At 40.0% G+C, this 26,412-nt stretch overlaps 1 protein-coding gene across 1 annotated transcript in view; it reads right to left on the reverse strand.

Annotated features, from left to right (window-relative positions):
* Positions 1-26,412, reverse strand: part of ppm1h (protein phosphatase, Mg2+/Mn2+ dependent, 1H) — a 153,533-nt gene that overhangs the window by 14,619 nt on the left and 112,502 nt on the right. The window contains exons 4-7 of the mRNA XM_060839225.1: positions 17,627-17,739; positions 14,942-15,026; positions 5,653-5,771; positions 2,521-2,584 (exon numbers count right to left, since the gene is read on the reverse strand). Coding sequence (XP_060695208.1) covers positions 2,521-2,584; positions 5,653-5,771; positions 14,942-15,026; positions 17,627-17,739 — 381 coding nt within the window. The remainder of the gene's footprint in view (positions 1-2,520; positions 2,585-5,652; positions 5,772-14,941; positions 15,027-17,626; positions 17,740-26,412) is intronic.

Consider the following 26,412-nt stretch of genomic DNA (forward strand, 5'->3'; position numbering starts at 1 on the left):
GAAACTGATCTGGACAGGAAAAGCAGTCCTGGTATGGTTCCTTCCCAATATTGGATTAAATCAAAAAGTGGGAAAGATTAGCAGAGAGAACCTAGTGTGTTTGGATGCAAAAACGCACTGGATCTTCAGGTATTTGGAGACAAAAATCTTGCAGATGCTGAAATCCATAGTAGACAAGCAGGAAGCTGGAAGAACAGCCTTCTGCTTGTCTTCAGGTAATTAGGCACTTAATTAGTCACTGGTCTGTTTTCTACTGGTAATTGGACCCCAATTGAGGAAGTCTCTTCCCATCAAGAGCGGCTGGCCAGTAAGAAGGTGCAGCTCTCTAGTGCTTGCTAGTATTATTGAGGAGATGGTCAGTGGGGATGGTGACATGTGGAGAAGGGTCCACACCTACAAACAGTTCCTTGGGTCATGTGTAAAACAGTATAGATCAAAATGAGCCACTCTCTTCTCAAATTGACATATTGCCCACACTGGTTTACTAGTTTGGTGGACCAATAACATCTCTGTCTAGACCAGAGCACAGGCAGGAATTGGCTCACATACTGTCTTCAATTGATTCCATATGGACTTCAATTGACTGCTGGGTAGGAAGCTTGAATTCGGGCCTTTCTACCCAAAACTCTTCTATACTGAAGGCAGGAAGATTGGATGGTTCAGATGACCCCTTTCCCACCTAAGTAAGCTTCCTTTCTTACAAAAGTTAATTCAATATGATGTGGGTATTACTGGCTAGACTTCCATTTATTGCTCTTTTGAAGCCTCCCAGATTTTAAGTCATCCACATTGCTTTGGATCTGCAGTCACATGTAGGTCAGGCAAGGTAAGGATAGCAACTTTCCTGCCCTAAAGGGCATTAGTGAACCATATGAGTTTTTATGGCAATCAACAGTGGTCAATATTGTGTGAATTTATAGACTTTAAATTTCACCATCTGCTATGATCAAATCCATGTCCCAGAACTAGATTATTAGTCCAGCGACATTACCACTACACCACCAACTCCCACTACTTCCAGACCTGCCACTTACAGATCTAGCAGATAACCCCTCGTGTCATCAGCAAGAAAAACAAAAAAAAATCAGAAGGTGCAATTGAGTCAGAGCACTTTTAATAATTAGAAGAAATGAACCCTGGACTAGTTTTTGATTATGGTGGTGGGTAGGAGAATCACAGCATTTTCCCCAGTTCAGCTCATTATGCCTGTGTTGCTTCTTTGATCAAGTTAGTCATTAGTCTCACTCCCCAATTGTTTTTCTTTTTTAAATGGACATGTACTTTCTTTTCCCCTTTGGTTATTTATCCATACCTCTTTTGAAAGTAACTATTAAATAAATGTATCGATACTGCCTTTTCAGATGATGCATTTTATGTCACAACAACTTACTGCACAAAAAATTCCCTTGTGTTGCCTCAGGGTTTCTTTGTCAATCACCTTAAATCTGCCCTTTTTCACAGGACGTGGGCATATTTGGTTGCCAGCATTTATTGTCCATCCCTAATTACCCAGAGTACAGTTAAGAGTCAACCATTTTCCTATGGGTCTGGAGTCACATGTGCATCAGACCAGATAATGACCGATTTCCTTCCCTAAAGGAAGTTACTGAATGAGATAGGTTTTTCCCAGTATTCAGCAATGGTTCCGTGGCCATCGTTAGACCCTTAATTCTCAATTCTTTGCTGAATTCAAATTTCATCATCTGCTGTGGAGGGATTTGAATGCAGGTCCCCTGCGTTGTTCTCCAGGACATTAGCTGAGTTTCTGGCTTAATTATCAAGTGACAATACCACTAGGCCATTGCCTCAGTCTTCTGGCTAGTGGTCCTTCTGCTCCAGTAAACAGCTTTCCCATCTTACTTACTTCTCCAAAAAAAAAAAGAGGGAAAGAAGGGCAAAAATAGGAGTTAATAAAATTACCCTGGAGCAGAAAAGGAGGAAGTAAAATTTATCAAAAGTGGGAAATTATAAAAACACAGGAGAAAAATGGAGATCAGCCAATCAGACATGAATGTTCTTGTTTGCTCAATGTTAAACAAAATATTGATTTGAAAAATGTGGCAGGATTAATCACATAATGTAATTAATGATGTTCTCTTAAATTCTGAAGAAGGGTCACTGAATCCAAAACATGAACTCTGCTTTCTCTCCACATATGCTGCCAGACCTTCTGAGATTTTTCCACTAACTTCTGATTTTGTTATTGATTTCCAGTATCTGCAATTCTTTAGTTTTTTTTGTTTTGGCAGAATTAATTCATTGAATACATCCTTTAATTGAAAGCAAGCTCTAGTTTGTGACAATGCTTATGTACATCACGGATGTTCAACTTTTGTAAATAATTGCCTTCCATAGATTGGCATGTAATTTTATGAGAAAGTAGCAGTGTGTTTTCAGGATGGTTGAAGTGGAGGGGATGAGGATGCATATATTTTACTGTTAAAGTGCAAGAAACAATTTGAATGAGCACCCTTTTGGTCAAAGGAAACACAATTAATTTTCTGCAACATAATAACCTACCTTCTTTCCTTCCCCATATACTAAGGGAAATTTTAGGTCATCTTCTTCTATAACTTTGTATGCCCTGCAATCAAGACAAGAGTTTCCATCAGCAGAGTAAATTGACTGGCCACCGCCACAATCCCCACCCCCACAACAATCTTTTCACATCAGCATAAGATGACAGGGCCTGATTTATAGCCATGTCATCTCCCCTGGGTGTATTAGGTGGGAGTGGTTCTGTGCAAGGTTCAGTATGAGTCAATCTAATTTTGTCATGAGTCCTGTCTTAATTGTATGAGAGACAGAGCAATTATTTCTTCAAGTGAAAGCTGGAAACTGCAGGTTAGGTTTTTGTTTGTGATTTAAGGGCATGGGGTGAGATAGTAAACTTAAAGTAAGGCTCTTCTTTCAGTGCCCACAAAGGCCCGGGAACACCTGTCACAGATGATAGGAACACACTCTGATAAAGACTTTCTGTTCCCCCTACGAAAAGGGAATTAGATCTCATTGGTAACAGACTACAAAGCAATCAATTGGAGTGTCCATAAAATGTCCATAAAGAGATCTGTTTTGTTTTGCTGCTGCAGAACCGGAATAAAAATTTAGTTCAATGCAAGAGTAAAAGAAGATTAGGGAATGTTTTATTATTGGAACGATCACTGTTTATTCCCCCCAACTCACTCCTTACACATTCACACAACAGTCACTTCAGCAGCAGCCCAGTCATTTATCACTGTCAGACATGCTACACAGCTTGGGTCAGATCCCCTGCTGTTCCTCACAGTCGGTACAATACATCGAGACACTCAGCATTTGCATTCAGCAGAGTATAATCTATCATTACTGCTAACGATCCACGTTCAGTTCCAGCTTTAGTAATCATTTCCTACCTCTTCCAACATGTAAAGACTCTCGTTACATGCGTTGAACTTTCATTTGTAGACCTCACATGTGCCTCATAATTTTTCCACAGTTCCACAAGCAAATAGAAAGGCTTTTTAAAAAAGTCTCTACATAAAAATGGCTTTGTAAACATGGAGCAGTACTGATCGCAGATGTGAAAGCTCTTTGTGTGATATGCTGCAATAATACAAACCATGTGCAGCGGGCCTTTTGATATTTGGAGTATGAGATAATTATACCTCTTCCTGCATTGTAATGCAACACCTGTAATCATATATCACTGATGTAGCTCACTCTCAATAAAATTAAAATTATATGTTCTGGTATTGGAAATTAAGTGTCATAGATAGATAGAGAGACATACAGCACGGAAACAGACCCTTTGGTCCAACTCATCCATGCCGACCAGTGCCAGGATGTGGAAAGTGTGAGGAAATAAGCCAGGATGTGCAAAGTGCTAAACTAGAGTGGAAGTATGGACTTTTCTGCTTACTGGATGATCTGAACTGTGCACAGTTTTCTTACCAAGATGTGGCTTCATATAAACCAATTGACCTCTAATATCTTATAGGAGAAAGTGAGGACTGCAGATACTGGAGAACAGAGCTGAAAATGTGCTGCTGGAAAAGCGCAGCAGGTCAGGCAGCATCCAAGGAGCAGGAGAATCGACGTTTCGGGCATGAGTCCTTCTTCAGGAAAGGCTGAAGAAGGGCTCATGCTGGAAATGTCGATTCTCCTGCTCCTTGGATGCTGCCTGACCTGCTGCGCTTTTCCAGCAACACATTTTCAGCTCCAATATCTTATGCCAATCTTCCTCACAGAGTCCAGGTAATAACTGTTGACAGGCTGCTTGAAGCTGTGCCCATCACAGTTGAAAGGAACCTACACACTAACTCATGTCCCCATCTGGCATATACCATTCCAGCAACATCACTGAACAGCAGTCAACTCTTTACTTAGCTGACGGACACTAGCGTGAATAGTAGTACTCTGACCCTGTTAGCTAACTTGGATTGATCAATATCAACATTTTTCTGGTCTGCACATCTTTGTGGCATAAAACAACACATTTACCCATCAAAGTAATAAAGAAAATTTGTACCTTCTTGTTTGAATTGCGGCACAACTTGTAGAAAATAATTTTCGAACTGAGAATGATGTCAAATTGCATGATTAGGGATTTTGCGGTATAACACATGAATTGGTTCAAAAACACCCATAATAAGGTGCAATTTGCTTAGAAGTGGGAAGAAAATTAAATCCATTAGAAAGTCAGAATGTAACAATCTGATTCACAATTCAGGTTATATTTCCCAGTGAAGTCCCATTTGTTGTAACTCTTCTTCTCGGTAGATGTATCTGTGGGTGTAATAGGCTGAGTGGGATTCACAGAATAAGTATGAGTGAGTGGACATTTTAAAATGGAAAGATAGATTTAAATCTGCTGGCAGTGTAGATGGTTGTACACGGGTCACATCATAATTTGCATTAAAACACCTCATCAATGTGGACAGCTCTTGTAGCTCTTTATGTAAAGAGAGTCTGATAGTATTCTTAAAGGATAAATAGAATCATGGCTAAGGAAAGGAATAAGGATATTTAATCATTGGGCGCAAGTAATGGCTATCACTGTCTCATAACATTTACAGCAGAAAAAGGGGAAAGAGTAATTTTACAAATTTGTGTTGCTAGTACAAAGCATGATCTCCTGAGAGCACATATATCAAGAATTCAAGTAAATACATGCTTCCCACAATTGTGTTCCCTTTGAAATGAATAGACTGCAAATTGTAGATGATGGACATTGAATACTACAGTATATACATATTTAAATTATAAAAAGCTCTATGACAGCTCCACTGGAAGATAAATATTTATCCTGTGATGTTGCTCACAGTGGAGGTGGGCAGGGTGGGGTGGGGGGCAGATGGTAAGGCCAGAGGGTAACTATATAAAACAACCATATATGAACTCTGGATACTTTGGCTGTTCTGTTCAATGGCTTCCTCTCACTTGACGTTTTACTATAATGTGAATTCTTAATTTGATTTACGCATTATAACTGCTCTCATACATAAACTGATTTGCTGTCTGCTATGTTTCTGACCCAGAGACATTTATTAAAAAATAATCCTACATTTGAATGCTTTTGAATTATACTAAATACATAACAATTATATAATCAAAGGTTCAAGATAGCAAGGCTTCACAAAAGGCATCCAAATCTCTTTATGGTCAAATTCTTACCAGCCAGTCATGTTAAAATCGCGAAAGAGCATTTTCTTCCCAAGTTCTTTGCGTTGTACTCTTCTGGAAAATTCTAAGTGAGTGAATTCATTTCCTAACAAATGTGGCTGCAAACAGGCCTGTGGGAAAAACCATAAGAAACCATGGGAGAGGAAACATGCATTTACATTGCAATTTTCACCACTAGGCTGTACCTACTCTGATCTTGAAATATTTGCAGCTCCTATGGTCCAGGGCAAAAAGCTCCTGCATGTCACAAGTCAAGGATAAAGTGGGTCATTATAACCAAATTTGCTAGGCAGAAAGCCCAGGAGCAAGAGGAGTACTGGTTATACAGGCTTCCCAATAATCCTCTCTGTTGCAAAACAGTGACAGGATCAGACAGAGTTGTCTTGGATTTATGAAAGAGAAATCATGCTTGATAAACCTAATGAAATTTTTCAAGGATCTAACTGGTAGAATTGATAAGGGGGGAGCCAGTGGATGTGGATTACTTGGACTTTCAGAAAGCTTTTGATAAGGTTCCATGTAAGAAATTAGCATGTCAAATTATGTGAAATTTGGGGCAGTGTTTTTACATGGATAGAGAACTGATTGGCAGAAAGGAAACAAATAATAGGAATAAATGGGTCATTTTCCGAGTGGCAGCCAGTGACTATTGCAGAGACCAATGCTTGGACCTCAGCTATTTACAATGTATATTCAGGATTTAGATGAATGAAATAAATGTAATATCTCCTAGTTTGCAGATGACACAAAGCTAGATGGTAGGATGAGTTGTGAAGAGGAAGCAGAGATCCTTCATTGCAATTTGGACAGATTGAGTAGGTGGACAAATGCATGACTCAGAAGTGTAATGTGGATAAATGTGAAGTTGTCCACTTTGGTTCCCAAAAAAAGGCAGGTTAATATCTGAATGGAAATAGGTTGGGAAAAATGAGGTACAATGAAACCTGGCTGTCCTTGTATATGTTGCTGAAAGTAAGCATGTAGCCACAGCAGGTGGTGAAGAAGGCAAACAGATTGTTGGCCTTCATAGTGAGAAGGAGCAGGGGTATCTTGCTGCATTTGTACAGGACCTTGCTGCGACTGTACCTGGGATATTAGGAAGTGAGTGCAACAAAGGTTTACCAGACTGATTCCTGGGTTGGCAGGCTGATATGTGAAGACAGACTTGATCGGTTCAGACTATATTCACTGGAGTTTATAAGGGCGTGTCCTCATAAAAACCTTTAAAATTCTAACAAGATCAGACTGCATGAACTCAGGAATGATGTTCCTGATGACCATGGAGTCCAGAACCAGGCGTCACAGTCCAAGGTTATAGGGTAGGAATGAGCTGAGATGGAATTTCTTTACCCAGAGGTTAGTGAGCCTGTGGTTGAAGCCAAAACATTGAATGTTTTCATGAAGGACATGGTTCTTAGTGCTGAAGAAATCATAGGGGAGGCAATATCACTAGACTATTAATCCAAAGACCCAGGTAATGCTCTGGGGATCTGGATTCGAATCCCACCACAGCAGAGGATACAATTTGAATTTAATTTTAAAAATCTAGTATTAAGAGTCTAACGATGATCATGAATCCATTGTTGATTGTCGGAAAAACCCATCTGGTTCACTAATACCTTTTAGGGAAGGATACTGCCATCCATGTGACTTCAGATCTACAACATTGTGGTTGACTCTTAATTGTCCAATGGGCAGTTAGGGGTGGGCAATAAATGTTGTACTCAACTGGTGAATGAATTAAAAAAAAGAGGAATTTTGGGAGAAAGTAGGAAAAAGGTATGATGTTGAACGATCAGCCATAATCATATTGAATGGTGTAGCAGGCCCAAAAGGCTGAATGGCCTACCCCTGCTCCTATTTTCTATGTTTTGACTTGAATAGAGTGCAAAATCAGAAAGGTTGACACCCAATCTTGCCAATTTACCAATAAGAAATTTGGTTGAAACTAAAAGCATTTATGAAGAATGGGATGACTCCCATTGAGCATATATATTCCATTGCATAGCAAATACACACAGTAGAGATTAGTCATTTGATTAATGCTACAGAAAGAGGTCAAAATCTGCATGTGTCTAATCACTGTTTTACCCAGCCTGAAGAACATATAGTTAGTCACAAAATGAAATACAATTAAATTAAATATTAAAATTAGCACTTACACAGGAGATGGATATTCACTCAGCCAATAACTCTCAAAAAAACCTATTAAGGTAGGTGTACACACTTACCATCTTTCTCCAAGAGATGAGTTAAGGGATTTAATAAACTGTTTTAAATGTTATTGTTCATCCTGATTCACTATACATGCACGTGTAAAAGAATAGTGTGAATAATAATCAAAAATCAATTTCAATCTCAAAAAGGCATTTTGCTAATAAATCAGGACAACCGTGCCTTATAAAATGCAGAGCTTCTGAATTTACCCTAAATATTTTGATATATCAAGGGTTTCCTCAACAAAATTATACATATATTATATGTATAGACTTTAACTGTATTCCTTTTTATTATTCAGGTCCTAAAAATCTAACCCATCCAAAATATATTATGATATTTAACAGTGAGTTAGGGTCATGATATGCAATATAATTGGTACTGGGTGGTGTTCAGAAGTCAATAACTTAATCTAAAGGTTAATCCAAAGATGACACAATAGCATAAAAGTCAAGAAGTTATAAAATGCCATCTCAACGCCAATCTAATTACTCTAATATTACGAATAACAATTTAAACTTTTCCAGCTTCTTTAAACGATTGATTCTTGAAATACAGAGGCAGGCATCAAAATAGCAATTACTGTCCGCATTGAATTGCTTGAAGGTTCTGATTGGATTTCTCCCTGAATTACAGTCTTCATGATGATGATGCTTCCAAACTGACGTTTCATAGATAATTCCAGAATACGGGGCCGCTAACAACAAAGTAACAATAACATATACTGTACCTTAGGTGATTCATGAATTCCAGAATTAATAATGGAGACTATAGCTCTTCATTTTCTGGTCAGTCTCTGCTTCTGGAATGGGCCAGAGGATTGGTAGACAGAGATGGTAATAACAGAACTGATGGATATGGCTTTCTGAATATGACTCATGCTGTTGCATAGCGAGTTCTCCCAACAATAACACCAGATGCTAGTGAGTGTCTACTGAGCTTCAGTTGTTGAGGTCTTTATCTAACACATTACCTAAGTCTTTGTCTAGATCCAATTACTATTCATTTTAAAAAAAAATTTTGTTGCAATTATTTTCTAATAGTGGCACGATCGAACTGCATATCATTTGGCATTAGCCCATATATTATAGATTTATCCATTTAGATTAACAATTTGCCTTGATGGCCCCCTTTTGAAGAACAAGTAGGATTATGACATCAATAACAATTTGCATTTGTATAATTCCTTCACCATAATAAAACATCCTACAACTTCAAGAAATAAAACTTAATACCTGGCTCGCAAAAGGAGGCATTAGAACAATTTGCCAAAGACATGGTGAAACCAAAATGAGCTTTCAGGATACCTTAAAGTGAGGAAGAAGTGATAAGAGAAGTGGAGAGGTTTAGGGAAGAAATACCCGAAGTTTGGGCCTTAGCAGCTGAAAGCAAGGCCATTGATAGAAGAGTGAAGAAAATCAGAAATGTAACAGATATCATAAAGTTGTATTGTTTGACAGAATTAAAAGTGGGGACATGTGAGCCAATGAAAGGGTTTGTAAACAAGTATGAGATTGTTAAAATTGTCAAGTTGCTATATTAAAACTATAATTACCACACTACGGTAGCCTACATAAAGTGCATAAAAATCAAAGCATTGCAAAAACGTTTCTCATCTGACAGTGAAGGAGGAAGTCCAACATTGAATTGAGATTCTGTCAGACAGCTATTTTCTGTCATTTTGAGCAGTTAGAAACAATCAGTTCAGTGAAAATGCTGCCACCTAGCTTCAGCCTTTCCTTCATTAAAATTAGAACAAATTAGTTAAAAATATCAAAGAGGATGAAATTGTTTTCACAATCCCTCCAGAACTACCCCTCTCTGAGGATGAAAGATCAGTCCTCAGCAGAGGCCTCACCTTCATTCCCCTACGCTCTCGGATTAACGAGTTCAACACGCAGCGAGACACCGAACAATTCTTCCGCCGCTTTCGCCTCCACGCCTACTTCTTCAACCAGGATTCTTGCCTTCCACCTCCAACATACCCCATCCACCTAGACACCCCATGCTGGCCTCTTACCTGCCCTCGATCTCTTCATTGCCAACTGCCACCGCGACATTAACCGCCTCAACCTCTCCACCCCTCTCACCCACTCCAACCTCTCACCCTCTGAATGTGCAGCCCTCCACTCCCTCTACTCCAACCCCAACCTCACTATCAAACCAGCAGACAAGGGAGGTAGTAGTTTGGCACACCGACCTTTACACCGCTGAGGCTAAACGCCAGCTCGCAGACACCTCCTCCTAGTGCCCCCTTGACCATGACCCCACCTCCCACCACCAAACCATCATCTCCCAGACGATCCATAACCTCATCACCTCAGGGGATTTTTCATCCACCACCTCCAACCTCATAGTCCCACAACCCCGCACCGCCCGTTTCTACCTCCTGCCCAAAGTCCACAAACCTGACTGCCTTAGCCGACCCATTGTCTCAGCCTGCTCCTGCCCCATCGAACTCACCTCTGCATACCTCGACACGGTCCTGTCCCCCTTAGTCCAAGAACTCTCCACCTACGTTCGGAACACCACCCACTGCCTCCACCTCCTCCATGATTTTCGCTTCCCTGGTCCCCAACGCCTTATCTTCACCATGGACATCCAGTCCTTGTACACCTCCATCCCCCACCATGAAGGACTCAAAGCTCTCCGCTTCTTCCTTTCCCGCCGTACCAACCAGTACCCTTCCACTGACATCCTCCTTCAACTGACTGAACTGGTACTCACTCTGAACAACTTCTCTTTCCAATCCTTCCACTTCCTCCAAACCAAAGGAGTAGCCATGGGCACCCGCGTGGGCCCCAGCTATGCTTGCCTCTTCGTAGAATATGTGGAACAGTCCATCTTCCGCAGCTACACTGGCACCACCCCCCACCTTTTCCTCCGCTACATCGATGACTGTATCGGTGCTGCCTCGTGCTCCCATGAGGAGGTTGAACAGTTCATCCACTTTACCAACACCTTCCACCCTGACCTCAAATTTACCTGGACCAACTCAGACGCCTCCCTCCCCTTCCTAGGCCTCTCCATTTCTATCTCGGACGACCGAATCAACACGGACATTTACTATAAACCGACCGACTCCCACAGCTACCGAGACTACACCTCCTCCCACCCTGCCCCCTGTAAAAACGCCATCCCATATTCCCAATTCCTTCGTCTCCGCCGCATCTGCTCCCAGGAGGACCAGTTTCAATACCGAACAACCCAGATGGCCTCCTTCTTCAAAGACCGCAATTCCCCCCCAGGCGTGGTCGATGATGCTCTCCACCGCATCTCCTCCACTTCCCGCTCCTCCGCCCCTGAGCCCCGTCCCTCCAATCACCACCAGGACAGAACCCCACTGGTCCTCACCTACCACCACACCAACCTCCATATACATCGTATCATGCGTCGTCATTTCCGCCACCTCCAAACGGACCCCACCACCAGGGATATATTTCCCTCCCCTCCCCTATCAGCGTTCTGAAAAGCCCACTCCCTCCGTGACTCCCTCGTCAGGTCCACACCCCCCACCAACCCAACCTCCACTCCCAGTACCTTCACCTGCAACCGCAAGAAATGCAAAGCTTGTGCCCACACCTCCCCCGCTTACTTCCCTCCAAGGCCCCAAGGGATCCTTCCACATCTGCCACAAATTCACCTGCATCTCCACACACATCATTTACTGCATCCACTGCACCCGATGTGGCCTCCTCTATATTGGGGAGACAGGCCGCCTACTTGCGGAACGTTTCAGAGAACACCTCTGGGACACCCGGACCGACCAACCCAACCACCCCGTGGCTCAATACTTCAACTCCCCCTCCCACTCCACCAAGGACATGCAGGTCCTTAGACTCCTCCATCACCAGACCATAGCAACACGACGGCTGGAGGAAGAGCGCCTCATCTTCTGCCTAGGAACCCTCCAACCACAAGGGATGAATGCAGAGTTCTCCAGCTTTCTCATTTCCCCTCCTCCCACCTTTTCTCAGTCCCGACTCTCAGACTCAGCACTGCCTTCTTGACCTGCAATCTTCTTCCCAACCTCTCCGCCCCCACCCCTTCTCCGGCCTATCACCCTCACCTTAACCTCCTTTCATCTATCGTATTCCCAGTGCCCCTCCCCCAAGTCCCTCCTCCCTACCTTTTATCTTAGCCTGTTTGGCACACCCTGCTCATTCCTGAAGAAGGGCTTATGCCCGAAACGTCGATTCTCCAGTTCCTTTGTTGCTGCCTGACCTGCTGTGCTTTTCCAGCAACACATTTTTAAGCTCTGGTCTCCAGCATCTGCAGTCCTCACTTTCTCCTTTCCTCATAAGGCCTTCCTTCCATACCAGGCAACATCCTACTAAATCTCCTCTGAACCCTTTTGAAAACTTCCACTTCCTTCCTATAATGCAATGACCAGAACTATACGCATTACTCTAGCTGTGGCCTTAATAGTGTCTTGTACAGCTGAAGCATGACCTTGTGGCTCTGAAACTCAATTCCCCGACCAATAAACGCCAACACACCATATGCCTTCTTAACAACCCTATCAACCTTGCTGACAACTTTCAGGGATTTATGCACCTGGTCACCGAGGTCTCTCTGTTCATCTACACTGCCAAAAGTTTTACCATTAGCCCAGTACTCTGCATTCGTGTTATTTCTTCCAAACTGAACTACCTCACACTTTTCTGCATTAAATCTTCAATCTGTCATTGCTGGTAGTGTTAATTCAGGCTGTACCTCTCTAATTCAGCACACTATGGTTTGGCAACCTCTGTGGCCTAACTCCTGCAATACCACCAGTTTTCAAAAGAACCCACACTGCCCCCAGTTATCTGAAGATTTTCTGCATTTCATTGATGTAAAGGTAGTTTAAAGTGGAGCAAATAGAGTTCCTGCCATGATCCAGCAGGCCCGATCACAATTGCTGGATTAGGAAGCTACAACACGTACACTACAATAAATTGTCAATGCTTTTTGATACATCTCTCAAACCCAAAATGCATCACCCAGAAGAACAAGGGCAACACACAGCAGGTATAAAGGGACACCAATACCTCCAAATTCCCTAACTCCCTGACTTGAAATATATCATTGCTGCTCCTTCCCAGTCATGGGGTCAAAGTCATGAAATTTGCTGATACTTTGGGTGTACCTCTACTAGGCAGACTACACTGATTTGAGAAAGTGGTCCTATGCCATCTTTCCAAAGACTATGAGGATGAGCAATAAATGTTGCCGGAAAGTCCACATTCTATGAATGAATATTTTTCAGTGGAATACTTCAATGCTCTATTCAAAGCATTATGGTCTCAGCGGAACAGCAACATTCTTTCTTTACTCTTGGTCCACTTTCATCATTTTTTTCTCTCTTTACCCAGCTGAAACATTTTTTATGAACTGACTATTAAATACTATTTCAGTGACTGGAACTCAGTTCAAATGAACTACTGCAAATTCCCATCTGATATCAGAGCATTTCAAAACAACACCAACTTCAGTGGTCAACATTGAAGCAACAGTGAAGCCTGGTGAGCCCAGATGTCAGTCAGTGGTGAAGCAGTGGTCGGCAGCAAAGCCTGGTGAGCCCCGATGGAACTTAGCCCAGCTCAGGTGAAAGCATCCCCCTGCATGGGCGGAGAGTGACCCCTCGTGGGGAAAGCCCAGCGTGGAGTGTCTGCAGGCTGTTGGCTTAAGAATGGATTGTAATGTTTAACTTTTAATTTATTTCTTTATTGCTTCTATTTTTGTACACAGGATTTTATACCTTGGTATTTTTTACCCAAGATGGTGCCAGAAATGGTGACATTGTGCATTTTTCACTGTACTCCTGTACTTGAGTACACATGATAATAAAATTGAAATCGAAATCAACACCACCCTTCCCATTCAAATCAGCAAGCACTGTTGGGTGATAGTCATATATTCATAAAAAGCAAAGAAGTAATTTGCAATAAGTGTCCCTTCCCACTCTAAAATTAACGAGATGCTAAGTATGATTAATAGTAGAGCATTAGTGAGGTCTAGTGATTTTACTTGTACACCAAAAACAAACTACTGACAATAAAATTAGTATTTTAACTTTGAAGAGTTACATTGGTATAGCATCTTTAATGATCACAAGCATCCCAAAATACTTAACATCCAATTTAGTACTTTTGAAGGATAGTCAGTGTTGAAATTTAACAATTCCAACAGCCACTTTGTGCAGAGCAAGCTCCCATGAGCAGCAATGTGATCTTCAACGGGGTAACATATTTTTGTGATTTTTGAAGGATAAATATTGGTCAGGATACCAGGGAGAACTCCAGTGCATTTTTTAAAAATAATGCAGTGAGATCTCTAATATCCAGCAAGGAATACTGTCAGGACTTTAGTTCGACAACTTATCCAAAAATGACTCAGAAGCAAGAGTAGTTGAGCCAATGTTGACACCAATACGCGCTCTTATGTTTTGTGCAGCAGTGGCTTCCATACCCAAAGGTCAACATGTTGGCTTGCTGATCAGCATGTGCGCAATCCCATAGCAGTTGCACAGCTTAAAGGGAACATCAGTTGATTTTACATTGTTCTATTGTCATAGTATGGTATTTTATCATATCCAAAGTGCTGCAGATTTTCATATTATTCTTTTATACATAGTTACCTAGGCTTTTACAGGAAGCAATTTGCAAAACAGAAACATTTCGTAAAAAGAGTTAACAAAATCAATTAATTAATCTGTCTTTGGTTGTGTTAGATGACAGCAAGCTCAGCCAGGATGCTGAAGAATTCTCCACTCTTCTTTAAATAGCACTGAATCAGGGCCTTGGTTTAATATGTCATCCAAAACTTCCAGCAAACCAATTCTTTTCCCCACTGCAATCTAAGTAGTAGCCTGACTGCTTTTCATTACAAAGAAAAACGTGAAACTTGAACAAAAAAAAGTAACAGAATGCATGGCAGACCAAATTAAGAGGCTATTAATTTCAAAGTCACTCAGTATCACAGCTTCAAGACTAGATTAATTAGAATTCCCACAAACTTGCATTGCCTATTGCTGACAATGTTTTAGTAAGTACATTGTATTATCTCAAGTCTCATTTACCAAGTATTGGAGCCTCTGACGTTCAGTTTCTGGTGTGAACTCTGAAGACATTGGAATAACTTCACCATTTCGAACAATAATAGCCCTAAAACAGAAAGAGTAAAACATTCACACAAAGAATAATAATATAGAAATCAATTCTGTTTGGTAGCTTACGCAGTCTTAACCTACTCATGTTTGGATAGTGGGGGTAAACTGGAGTACCTGGTGGAAATTCACACAGATACAGGGAGAATGTCTGTGTGGAATTTGCACAATAACTCAGGGATGGAATTGAAATGGGTCCTTGGCATGTGATGCAGTAATGCTAACCATTGAACCACCATGTCACCTTGTGCCCAGACATGGTAAATATGGAAAAGTTGGATAGAGAATAGCACACCTGGAAGAGAGTGTGCCCAATTTTCTCACCGACTAAATTAGAGAAACAGAAAATTGTGTGGCTCCACTTAGGGGCCTAAATTTCTCCTTGGTCATTTTGTGAGTCTTTGTTGCATACAACTAATTCAGTAGCTCCAGGGGACACAAATTGTAAAACTTACCCCATAATCAATTAAAACTATGTGAGATTAATGTGCCAATATTTTTGTCAATACAGAAGGAACTAAACCTGCAAGAGACTGGACAGGCACCATTTTTTTTAAAAGAAAGAGACATAATTTAAAATTCAGAATGCAGGTTTTGATAAACATTCAATATCTGGCTTCAGTTAGCGTCAGTATTTCAGATATGGCAGCTTTACTCTCATTACTTAAAAATCTAATGCCAGAAAAACTTCAAATTTCAGTGTTAATGTTTACTCTCACCTATGCACAATTTCACCAATAATAAATATTCTGCTGCAAATCTTCAGTAAAACATGTCATGTGTTCTGCAATAACCCTACAGAATGACATAATTAAAGAGGTTAAATAATCTCAGCTGAATACCATTTGGCTCTGCACCAAAACTCTGGGACTTTCCTGAAAATATCTCTGGACAAATCACAACTAGTAAATTTTGAATTTTACACACATATGTAGAAATATAGGTACAGTATCAAGGAGAATTAACAGGCAATATTCTAATCATTGGGTTCAGATGATACTACAAACCTTCATGATTGATAACTGGTATGCTTAGATTACGAATAGTACTCAGCAATCAAATCCATGCCATCCAGGCAACTGAACTCTGATTTGTTTCTCATCCATTAAAATCTCCTATTGTAAATTGTTGCGTCTGAATATCTAGAATGAATGGTTCTCAGCAGTTTACAGATAAACTACAAATCACTTAATTGTCTACTTAACACTTGCACATTTTAATGGTATCACATTCAAACTCCAGATTTCTAGAAATTCCAACAGGATAGGAGAGTTTAAAATAGACTCTAATCATTACAAGATTTTACAGTCACTTTGTCAGACCTCCAAGTGGACCGTAAATGAAGCAATTAAATACGACCACACTATTAGTATTACTAGTCAGTATTTGAATGATTTAACATCCACACTGCATTCCAAGGATTCGCATGGCAAGACGTCCCTTGACAGTCACTGAATTGCTTTTTTATAATCTGCTGTCTCTGGAATGCAACCTGCTCAAAAACTCTCCAGTATGAACTATTCCTTAAGCAAATAATTTATGAATGCATAATATTAATTTAGCACTAAATATGAAGGGAAGAGGAGTGGAGGGAAGCACAATATAGTACATATTTAGGTACTCGCAATGTACGCAAATATAAAGACCTCATTATGGAGCGCAAAGAAGCTTCTTACAACCCCCTCTCAAACAGTCACAATTCATTACTGAAACATATATTGAAGTCAAGAAGTTGACATTTCAATGGAATTCATCTAAGCAACAAATTAATGAGATTTATTGAGCTTCTGCACTCAGTGGGGGTAATGTTGACTTTATGGGAAAGCATCAACTGGATACTAGCAAGTCAAAAGCCCTGTTTTACCTCATCCCTCCCCTTGACTTAAATGGAAACAAAAACAAAAATTTCAGGAAAGACATGAAGTGGGCTGCCAAATTGCTGTCATTCACTTAACACTATTGGACAATATCTCAATTATACTCAGGATCTGCACACTTATATAAATCCAGTCTGATAAATAAAAGCTGAAGGAAATAAAAAAGTGAAATACACTTTAGAATAATTCATAATTATAATCCTCAATTACACAGTTTGCAACAGCAATGTATCAACTAATTTGAATGTGGATAATTAAAACATCACTAAATGTTCTGTATGAAATATCATCATCTTGGTGTTTACTTGAAGATTTTGAGTTCAGCCAAAAAATAATCTTAACCTTTTATTGGTTTCACTAATGTCATTGTTTTCCTTTTCTTTGCAAGTTGCAAGCAGAAAACAATGTTACAGAAGGCCAGTCCAATTTTAAGGGGGTAATTTTAACCTTTCCTATCAGATGGAAAGACCATGGTTGAACACTTTTCTTTTATATAACCTAGCCAATATTGTCCTCATTTTTGCCAGCACAACATGAAATCCTGCCAGCTTCCTGACAAGTGGTCAGGTTAAAACTACAGCCATAACATGAGCTTAGATGGGAAAGCACTTCTTGAGAGTAAAGGGAGCATTTAGTGATTAACATGGTCTTCACTATGAAACCACTATATCACAGCTACTGTTAAACGATGAGGAGATAATGCTTGTAAAGTCAGTATTACCTGCTATCCCCAGCATTTGCTACATAGAATTTGCCCATTAGAAACATCACGACCAAGGAAGTGCAGCCACCTGAGATATTGTACGTGGTTCTCTCGCGTTCAATTTGCATGTCCTGCAGATGGCAGCATCAAGGAGACAAAGGAGACCACACTGTTATTCAGGAACCACTTGCCTGTGCTTCAACTTATCACAAACTTTGAATGGTAGAGAGATATAGTCATGATTCACAATTTTTCTTTTCAAGATACAGCCTCAAATCTCTGATAAAATTGAATATCATAATGTTGTAAATACATCAAATACAGAAAATAATAACAATGTACATGCCTCCGAGTCTACCAAGGGAAAAGACAGATTAATGTTTCGGAAAATGATGAATAAAAATCTCAAAATTGAGAGCTATAGTTTTCTTTACCAAAGGTAACTCTGTGGAACCAAGATAGAAAGATGGAATTAAAACTCAGATGTGTGGTGATTTAATTCATGGCTTGAGTGGCTTACTCCTCTTCCTATGCACGTTCCAGATAATCACCCTCTGCACTCTTTTTAAAATGCAATGCCCAGATTTACATGCAATGCTCCATGCCAAGTAAATTGGATCTACACTTGCAAAAATTTTAGAAGATGGAGAGGTGATATTTTTGAAACAAAGAAAGTTAAGAAGGTGCTTTACAGGGTAGAGACTGAAGCTGGTCCCCCCTTTCTGGGAAATCTAGAACATGAATACAGTCTCCAAGTAAAAGGTCAACTACTTTGATCTGGGATGAGGAGATTGTTCTCCACATAAAGTGTAGTGGATGTTCAATCACTGAGTATCTTAAAGACTGAGATCAATAACACTTTTGATCTTTTAGAAAAAATCAGGGATATGGAGAGTGGGCTAGAAGGCAATCCAGGCCATAGTTAATTTGCATAGCACAGCACACTTGTGGGCCAAATGGTCTACTCCTATTTCTCATGTTTAATTAGATCATGGCTGATCTGTACAATAGCTCCATTTACCTACTTTCAGTCCTCCTTATCCATCGATAAAGGGACTACGAAAATTTGATATCGAACAGGATGTGCAGTGTTTACCATCTCTCACTGATGGAACTGAAATCCCACAGCCACTGCCAAATTATGGAACTAATACACAAATGTTAAATTATACAATAGAAAGTTAAGGAAATTGGTTCAGATTACAGACCTGAATCTGCTCTTGATGTTGAGGGCAAAAGTGTCAAATTGCAGTTTACTAACTGCAATCACACAAAACATGAAAGGTCATTGATTTGATTGCAGCAGTCCTTAGCAGTGCATATAATTTTTAGACAGTTCATTAACTTCATTGCAAATTATTTGTGATCTCCTTCAACGGTTCTGTATTTCAATCATTTTTTTCTGTCGAGAACCGCTAGAACTCAATGAACTGCATTAGCAGAATCTCAATGTTCAGGTGACAGTGTCGTGTACCAATGCCACTTTCTAACACTCAATGCCTTTGAAGAATGGGAACATTTTATCTGATTAATGCCTCTGCCACTTGGCCATGCAAAAAGAGGAAGACTTTAGTTGACACCATATCACACATCTCTCTGAAACCTCTCAAAAATGCTTCACAGACAAGAAATTGGTTTGCAGAGCAATCATTTTTTTGGAGGGCATGATCATTCTGTGTCCACAACAACAAACGTCTTGCAAATTCAATTTCACATGAAATAATACTGTAGGAGGAGACCATTTGTCCATCAGGCCCATTTCAATGCTAGTTCTTCAGCATGAACTTTATTAATCTCAGTTCTCCTCCTCTCTTCCACTGCCTCATTTCATATTCTTTTGAAAATAGTTATCCAATTTCCTTTGAACTATTAATCTGTTATTAATCTTTCTGCCTCAACAGACAATTGCAGCCCAGTATTCCACTTCCTAAATGTTCTCCCAATTTCCAGTGAATGGTACAAGTTCCTCAAGTTTACTCTGGAGGATGTGGCACCGGGCCCCAAATCAAGTAATCAAACTATTCCTGCACTTGGCATTCTTCCAGAAATTTTTATGATCATGAAAAACATCACTCAAGTCCTCCTTGGTCTGCTGCTTTGTTTTACCAGAACAATATCCTTTTATGATCATAACTATCTATTGTGATATGAATTGTAGCTGTACGTTTTGTATGTTGTGCTATAAGGGAGTGTCACATGCATACAATTCTCCTTGCATGGTCCAAACAATATTTTGTTCTCATTCAATGTAAATTCATTTTGTATAAAATCCAAGACCAATGTTTGACTTTTTACTTAAAGTGTGCTTCTCTATCTGCATTCCCACCTGGAATGTTCTGGATCTCTGTTCCTTCGGCTAAGAAGTTTACTATTTAGAGAAGGCTTTGCTTTTGAAGAACCACCACACTAGATTCGAAACGTTAACACTGCTTCTCTTTTCACTGATAGTGATAGGCCTGCTGAATATCTCCAGCATTTTCTGGTTTTAATTCTTTCATTTCATTTTTAAAAAATCACAACATACTGTTCGTTCCCAAGCTTCTTTCATGCTACCCTTCTAATCTTCATAATCATTTGCTTTCCTGTTTTCTTTATATTATTATATTTAATTATTGTGTACAAATAACATCGTGACTTTAGTCAATGAAACGTTCCAAAGCAACTTGACAGCAGCACTATCAGACAGAATATAATACCGAGCCATTTATGGAGACAAAATCAAAGATGTGGGTCAAAATGGTGAGCTTGAAAAAGCATTTTACATAAAGGTGAGAAAGAGCTGGATAAATGGATAAGATCAAGTGAGGGAATTCCAGAGCATAGATCTTAAGGCAGCTGAAAAGCTGTCAATAGTGGAGTGGGATCAGAAATACCCTCTAACTGGGGTCATTAGATAATTAGGCTGGCAACAATGTCACTAGGCCATTGCCTCCCCATTTTCTGTGTTGTCACGCTTACTTTGTAAGTGGCCGTGTTTACACAGCCTGCGTGCAGTTTTTCAAACCATGTGGATTAGCGGAAGCATTAGTTGCAGAGTTGGAGGAAGTTACAGACAACTGGAAGAAAGAGAGTATAGAGGGAATTGAAAATTTTAAAACCTAATGTCTGTCTTAATCTCCATAGGTCCTTCGAATCTCTCCCAGAATAGCTATCAGGATAAAGCAGCCTGGTGGATTGGCACCCCATCCAGAAACATCCATTCCCTCTACCACTAACGCTCAGTCGCAGCAGTGTTACCATCTACAAGATGCACTGCAGAAATTCACTGAGGCCCCTTAGATAGCACCTTCCAAATGTATGAACACTTCCATCTAGAAGGGCAGCAGCAGCACATACATGGGAACACCACCACCAGCAAGTTCCCACTAAGACACTCAACATCCTGAGTTGGAAATATATAAACCTCCTTCAAGGTTGCTGCATCAAAATCCTACAATTCTCTCCCTAACAGTATTGTTGGTCTACCTACAGCACATGGATTGCAGCTGTTCCAGAAGGCAGCTCACTACTGCCACCTTCTTGAGGCCAACTAGGAATAAATACTGGCCCAGTCAGCACTGCCCACATGACTACACCATGGTTGACTCTTAACTGTCTCTGGGTGATTAGGAGTGGACACTAAATGCTGGTGTAGTCAGTGATACTCATATCCTGTGAATGAATTAAAAAACATCAAAAGTTTTAAGGTTTAATCTGGAACTGTGAGGATCCATTTTCCATGTGCTGTTGCAAGATGCATAGTTGAAGACTTGCAAATGAAGAGACTATGTACTGGATGGAAAAACTTGTATATTTAGTTCCCATTCAGAAAAGTACAGTAAGATTTGGTAAGAATTACAGCAGACAGCACCATTTTAGTAGGTGGAGGAAGGTATTGCCAGATAAGGAGGGGTGAGGTATCACCACTCACAAACCAAGCTTCAATCAGGAGCAAAATGACAATACAATGACCCACAATAAGGCCATTAAGCTTTGTGTTGCTTTGGACAGGATTCCAAAGCATTGCATACTTATGTCCATAGGTTGCTTATTGCTATGTTGACACATTTCGCACTTTTCATTATACAACTCCACAAACACCCAATACTTAAATTCAGTCACAATAATAACTTGATCTCTCTCAGACCTTCCTATTCCCAATTTCCTTTTATTCTCAGCTTTGACATTATTGTATATTGTTACTACTGTGAATTGAATATGCTCGAGGTGTAAATGAACTCATCATTCTTTGAGTCCCTTCATGACTGAAGAATCTGATACGAGATGGGCAAGGACATTTAGAAGCCCACCTTTAATTACAGCAGAACTATTTCCTCTCCTCATTTTCATCCTCTCATTTTAGCCCACGATTATACTGGGGTTCCCATTGTGATTGGGCAATTGTTGAAAGTCATCTGCTTCTGTGTTGTGACAATATTTAAACTTGACAACTGAAATTTAGGGTGCGCTCATTGAAGGTTGGTTGGGTGAGCAGGATACCTGCTCTGTCACACTTTCAGTGGCAGGAGATGATGATTAAAATGAGTAGGAATTTCTTCTCTCAGAGAAGTTAGTTTGTGGAATTCTTGTTTCCAAAGAGCAATGCAGGCTGAATCAGAAACAATATTCAAGACTGAATTAAAGCAAATTTTTGATTGATGAGGGAGTCAGGGGTTATTGGCAGGCAGACACAAAGAGAGGAGTTGATGCCATACTCAGATTAGTCATAATTTTATTGAATAATAGAGGTGGCTGGAGCAGCTAAATGGCATACTCCTTGTGTTGTTGGATCATAAGGTTCTCAATTTTGGAGATGCAAAAGGCACAAGAAGACACTCACTTTGAGTACATTGAGAAATAAATTCAGCACATCCAAGGACACTGGAGGCTATGCAGGTCAATGCACAAATCAACTGGGCAATTTAAAATGTGTATAATTTGAATTCTTAAGATGGGAAAAATTTTATGCTATGCTAATTCTATGAATATAAAGGACTGCCTCAGGTAGAAACCAATTCTCCACATCTCACCACATAATAGCATTGGAGTAGAATGCCAGATGCATCTTTTTGAGCTCCTATTGATAATGAGTAATTTATTACCTGCAAAGTCACAAGGGATGCCAGCAAGCTTTGAGGTCACTGTGAAGCAATGCTTGGAGCAACAGGATGGGTTTAGAAAGGGTCTGCTGAAAATAGATCCTTTGAGAAATGTCAACTCAAGTTGGAACAAAATTAAATTGTATTCAACTTTCTGATGATCTGGCTTTAAATCCAGGTTATATTTTTAATGAAAAGAAAAGCACTGCAGTCTCTGGAAATATGAAGTACAATCCAAACATGTTGCAATGACATACAGAGAAACTTCGATTATCCGAACGAGAAGGGCAGGCACCATTTCGTTCAGGTAATTAATTATTCGGTTAATCGATTCAATGCCTCTCCCCTGGGGTTCAGAGTTTTCGGAAGTTTCCTTTTTCCTCACTTTGCTTGCCTTGCTACCTCTCTGTCTCAGGGTTTGTTTCTGAGCAGAGACACGCTTGTGTGTAAGGGACCTGCAGCATTACCAAAGCCTCCCACACCAACTCCACCCCCAACCACCACGACCACCACCAACACCCCCTCCCCACCCAATCAGTTCAATGAGATTGACACAGGGAGTACTTGCTGTGTCTGCTCCCCGTTCAGGAGACTAGACAGCAGCAAACCCCATCCCCCATGCACCCCCACTCCCTGTCTGCCCTCAATCCCATCCAATCCGCCCTGACCACTTCCATGCACCTTCCACACCATCTCCCCTGTCCGCCCCCCAAATCCACCCCGTCCACCCCAAACCCATCTACACCCACTCCTCTCTGGGGCAGCCAGACTGGACACCAACAGTAAGGCTACTGCTGCCTTTGGGGGTAAGTCTCCAATAGCGAGCGCGCGTGCTCACACAACTTTTTACTGCAACTTTTTGTCACGTACCATCCTTGCCCTGTACAGGACAATGTCTGAGAGATTCTCTGGGGAGGGGGGGGGGGGGTTAGGGTACACTTGAGGGAAAGTGTGTGGAGACAGAGAGAGACCGGGCAGGAGGTCAGTCATTTGGAGATGGTGGCTGGGCTGATCTAGTCGTTATTGATTGAGGAGATGCCAGTGTAGATACTAACCAGATTTCTCCAGCAAAACTTGAAGTAAACTGGAGATATTCTACTTCATATTTTGCTTAGACACTTTACAGCCTTCAGGATGCAACATCGAGTTTAACAACTTCAGAGCAACACCTCTGACCTCCATTCTCGTTACATGCCCTCCCCATCCCAGTATCTTTTTTGCATAGTTTTGCTCTCAGAAGAGCTGACCTATTATTCTTCTATTAACACCTACTATTAATACCCATTCTATATCTATACCTCTCCTTCACTACCATCAGCACTTTCTTTGCCTTTTGTTATGGGCAGCTTTACTATCTATTGTACTGTGCACACCCCTTTCCACCCTATTTCGCCTCTTTGCCAACATTCAAAAATCATCTTTTTCTAGCTGCTTTCATTTCTGAAGAGGAGTTATATCAGATTTGAAATGTTAACTCTTTCTCTCTCCACAGATGCTGCCAGACCTGCTGAGTTTCTCTAGCACTTTCTGGTTTGTTTGTACAAAGGGATACTGCTCTAAGATAACAAAGTCTATTGCATTAAGGCAATAAAGTACAACTACATTTGGTCACACAATTACTAGGAGCTTGAACAAATATACCCACTTCCTCTGAGAGTTAATATAGAACTTTTAGTCTCCACCAACAGATTATGAATGACATCAGTAGAATGTGTGGAGATAATGTAACATGAACAATAACCCCTTTGATACCATTACCTTATATGATACAATACCACCGAAAATTAGTGCCCAGTTCCACTGCTATAGTTTTATAAGTGTAGTTTAATGTTTGCAACAAATAACTAAACATAGCTACAGTTACTGTAGCAAGAGTGACTATACATAGAGAGTAAATTCAGATGAGTTAACCATTCGGAGCACAAATTCCTAATAATTCTCTTTAATGCTACTTAATATGTTGTAGTGTTAGAGTTGCTGTATTTCGGATAAAATATTAAAAATGAATTTCACATGGACATAAAATATTCCACCCTCCTTTTTCAAATATGAATGGAGACTAATATTAATGTTTCAACCAAAATCATAAAAAGTTGATTGTAAGTAATAGAATCTTGTGTCAGTGTAGGGGACCATTTGTGTCAGTGTTAGCTCTTTGAAAGCTGTATGGACATTTAAGGTTCGGCCACATTTGGAATACTGTGTACAGTTCTGGTCGCCACATTACCAGAGGATGCAGAAGCTTTGGAGAGGATACAACCATGCCTTATCAGGATATTGCCTGGTTTGGAGGGTATTAACTATGTGGAGAAATTGGACAAACTCTGTTTGTTTTATCTTGAAGGTCAGACCTGTTTACAAAACTTGTGGTGAATTTTAACATTCTTTGTGTCTTTCTTTTGGGTTTAGTTTATTTTCCTCCTTAATCAAAAGAACTTATGTGACCTCCACCTGAAATTAAAAGGATTTGCAACTTGTTTGCCATATTTTCAGGATGTCTCATATAGTTAATGGAAGTATCTTTTTGAATATGACTGCTGTCATAATGTAGGCAATCAATTTATACATCTAAGTCCCAAAAAACAGCTATATGATAAATGGCCAGATAACTATTGATTGGATTAGGAACAAGAAAAGGGACTGCTTTATTGCTGGGTATTTACTGAAAACCCCAAATAGTAAGAAGGGAATAGAGGAAATATTTTACAAAATTATGAAAGGTTTACAAAATTATGAAAAATATGAATAGAATGCATAGTAGGAGAGTTTTTCCCAGGCTAGAAATGTCAACTACCAGGGGACATAAATTTAAGGTAAAAGGAGGAAAGCAGATACAACAGCAACATTCAAGAATCTTCTTGACATATATATGAATAGTCAAGAAATAGAGGGATACGGACTGCACAGGGGCAAAAGGTACTTAGTTTAGATAGGCATCACATGTCTGCGTAGGCTGTTGCTATGCTGGACTCATCTCTGATGCCCAATTTATTTTTACACCCCAGCTTGGTCCTGGTCAGCCTGCACAGTTGTCATTTTCAACTTCACGTCTAATTGTCTTTTTAAAATTTTCTTTGGAATCTGCTTCCACCAGCCCTTCTGAAAAATCCAGATGTTTGTGCAAAAAGTTCTTCATTCCTTACTTATTTCTTCAGTGTATTATTTTAAGTATTGACCTTTGATTATCAGTTCACATGGCAGTGGAAACAGTTTTGTCTGACTTCCTTAATTAGAACTGAAAATGTGTTGCTGGTTAAAGCGCAGCAGGTCAGGCAGCATCCAAGGAACAGGAAATTTGACGTTTCGGGCATAAGCCCTTCAATTAACCCTTAAATTTCTTAATTAGAACTCATCATTTGAATTTATTCATTTTTGTTTCTTTCTAGAACTACTTTAAACCTTATTATTTTGTGATCACCATTACTAACATATTTCCCACTGAAACAAACTCTAACTTTTTTATTTTTATCTCTGAACTACATATACCTTTCTCATTGGGTTTGAAACAAACTAATTAAAAAATTATCCTTTAGACAACTTAAGAAACTCATCCTCACTGTTCATTAACTAAAATCACTGACTGTTGAAGTTTTATTGTCTTTGCCAATTACTGCAAAATATTTCCTCTATTCCCTTCTTACTATTTGGGGTTTACAGTAAATACCCAGCAATGAAGTCCCTTTTCTGGTTCCTAATATAATTAATAGCTCTCTGGCCATTTATTAT

The sequence above is a fragment of the Hemiscyllium ocellatum genome, chromosome 19 (genome assembly GCF_020745735.1).
Source record: "Hemiscyllium ocellatum isolate sHemOce1 chromosome 19, sHemOce1.pat.X.cur, whole genome shotgun sequence".
NCBI classification, from domain to species: Eukaryota; Metazoa; Chordata; class Chondrichthyes; order Orectolobiformes; family Hemiscylliidae; genus Hemiscyllium; species Hemiscyllium ocellatum.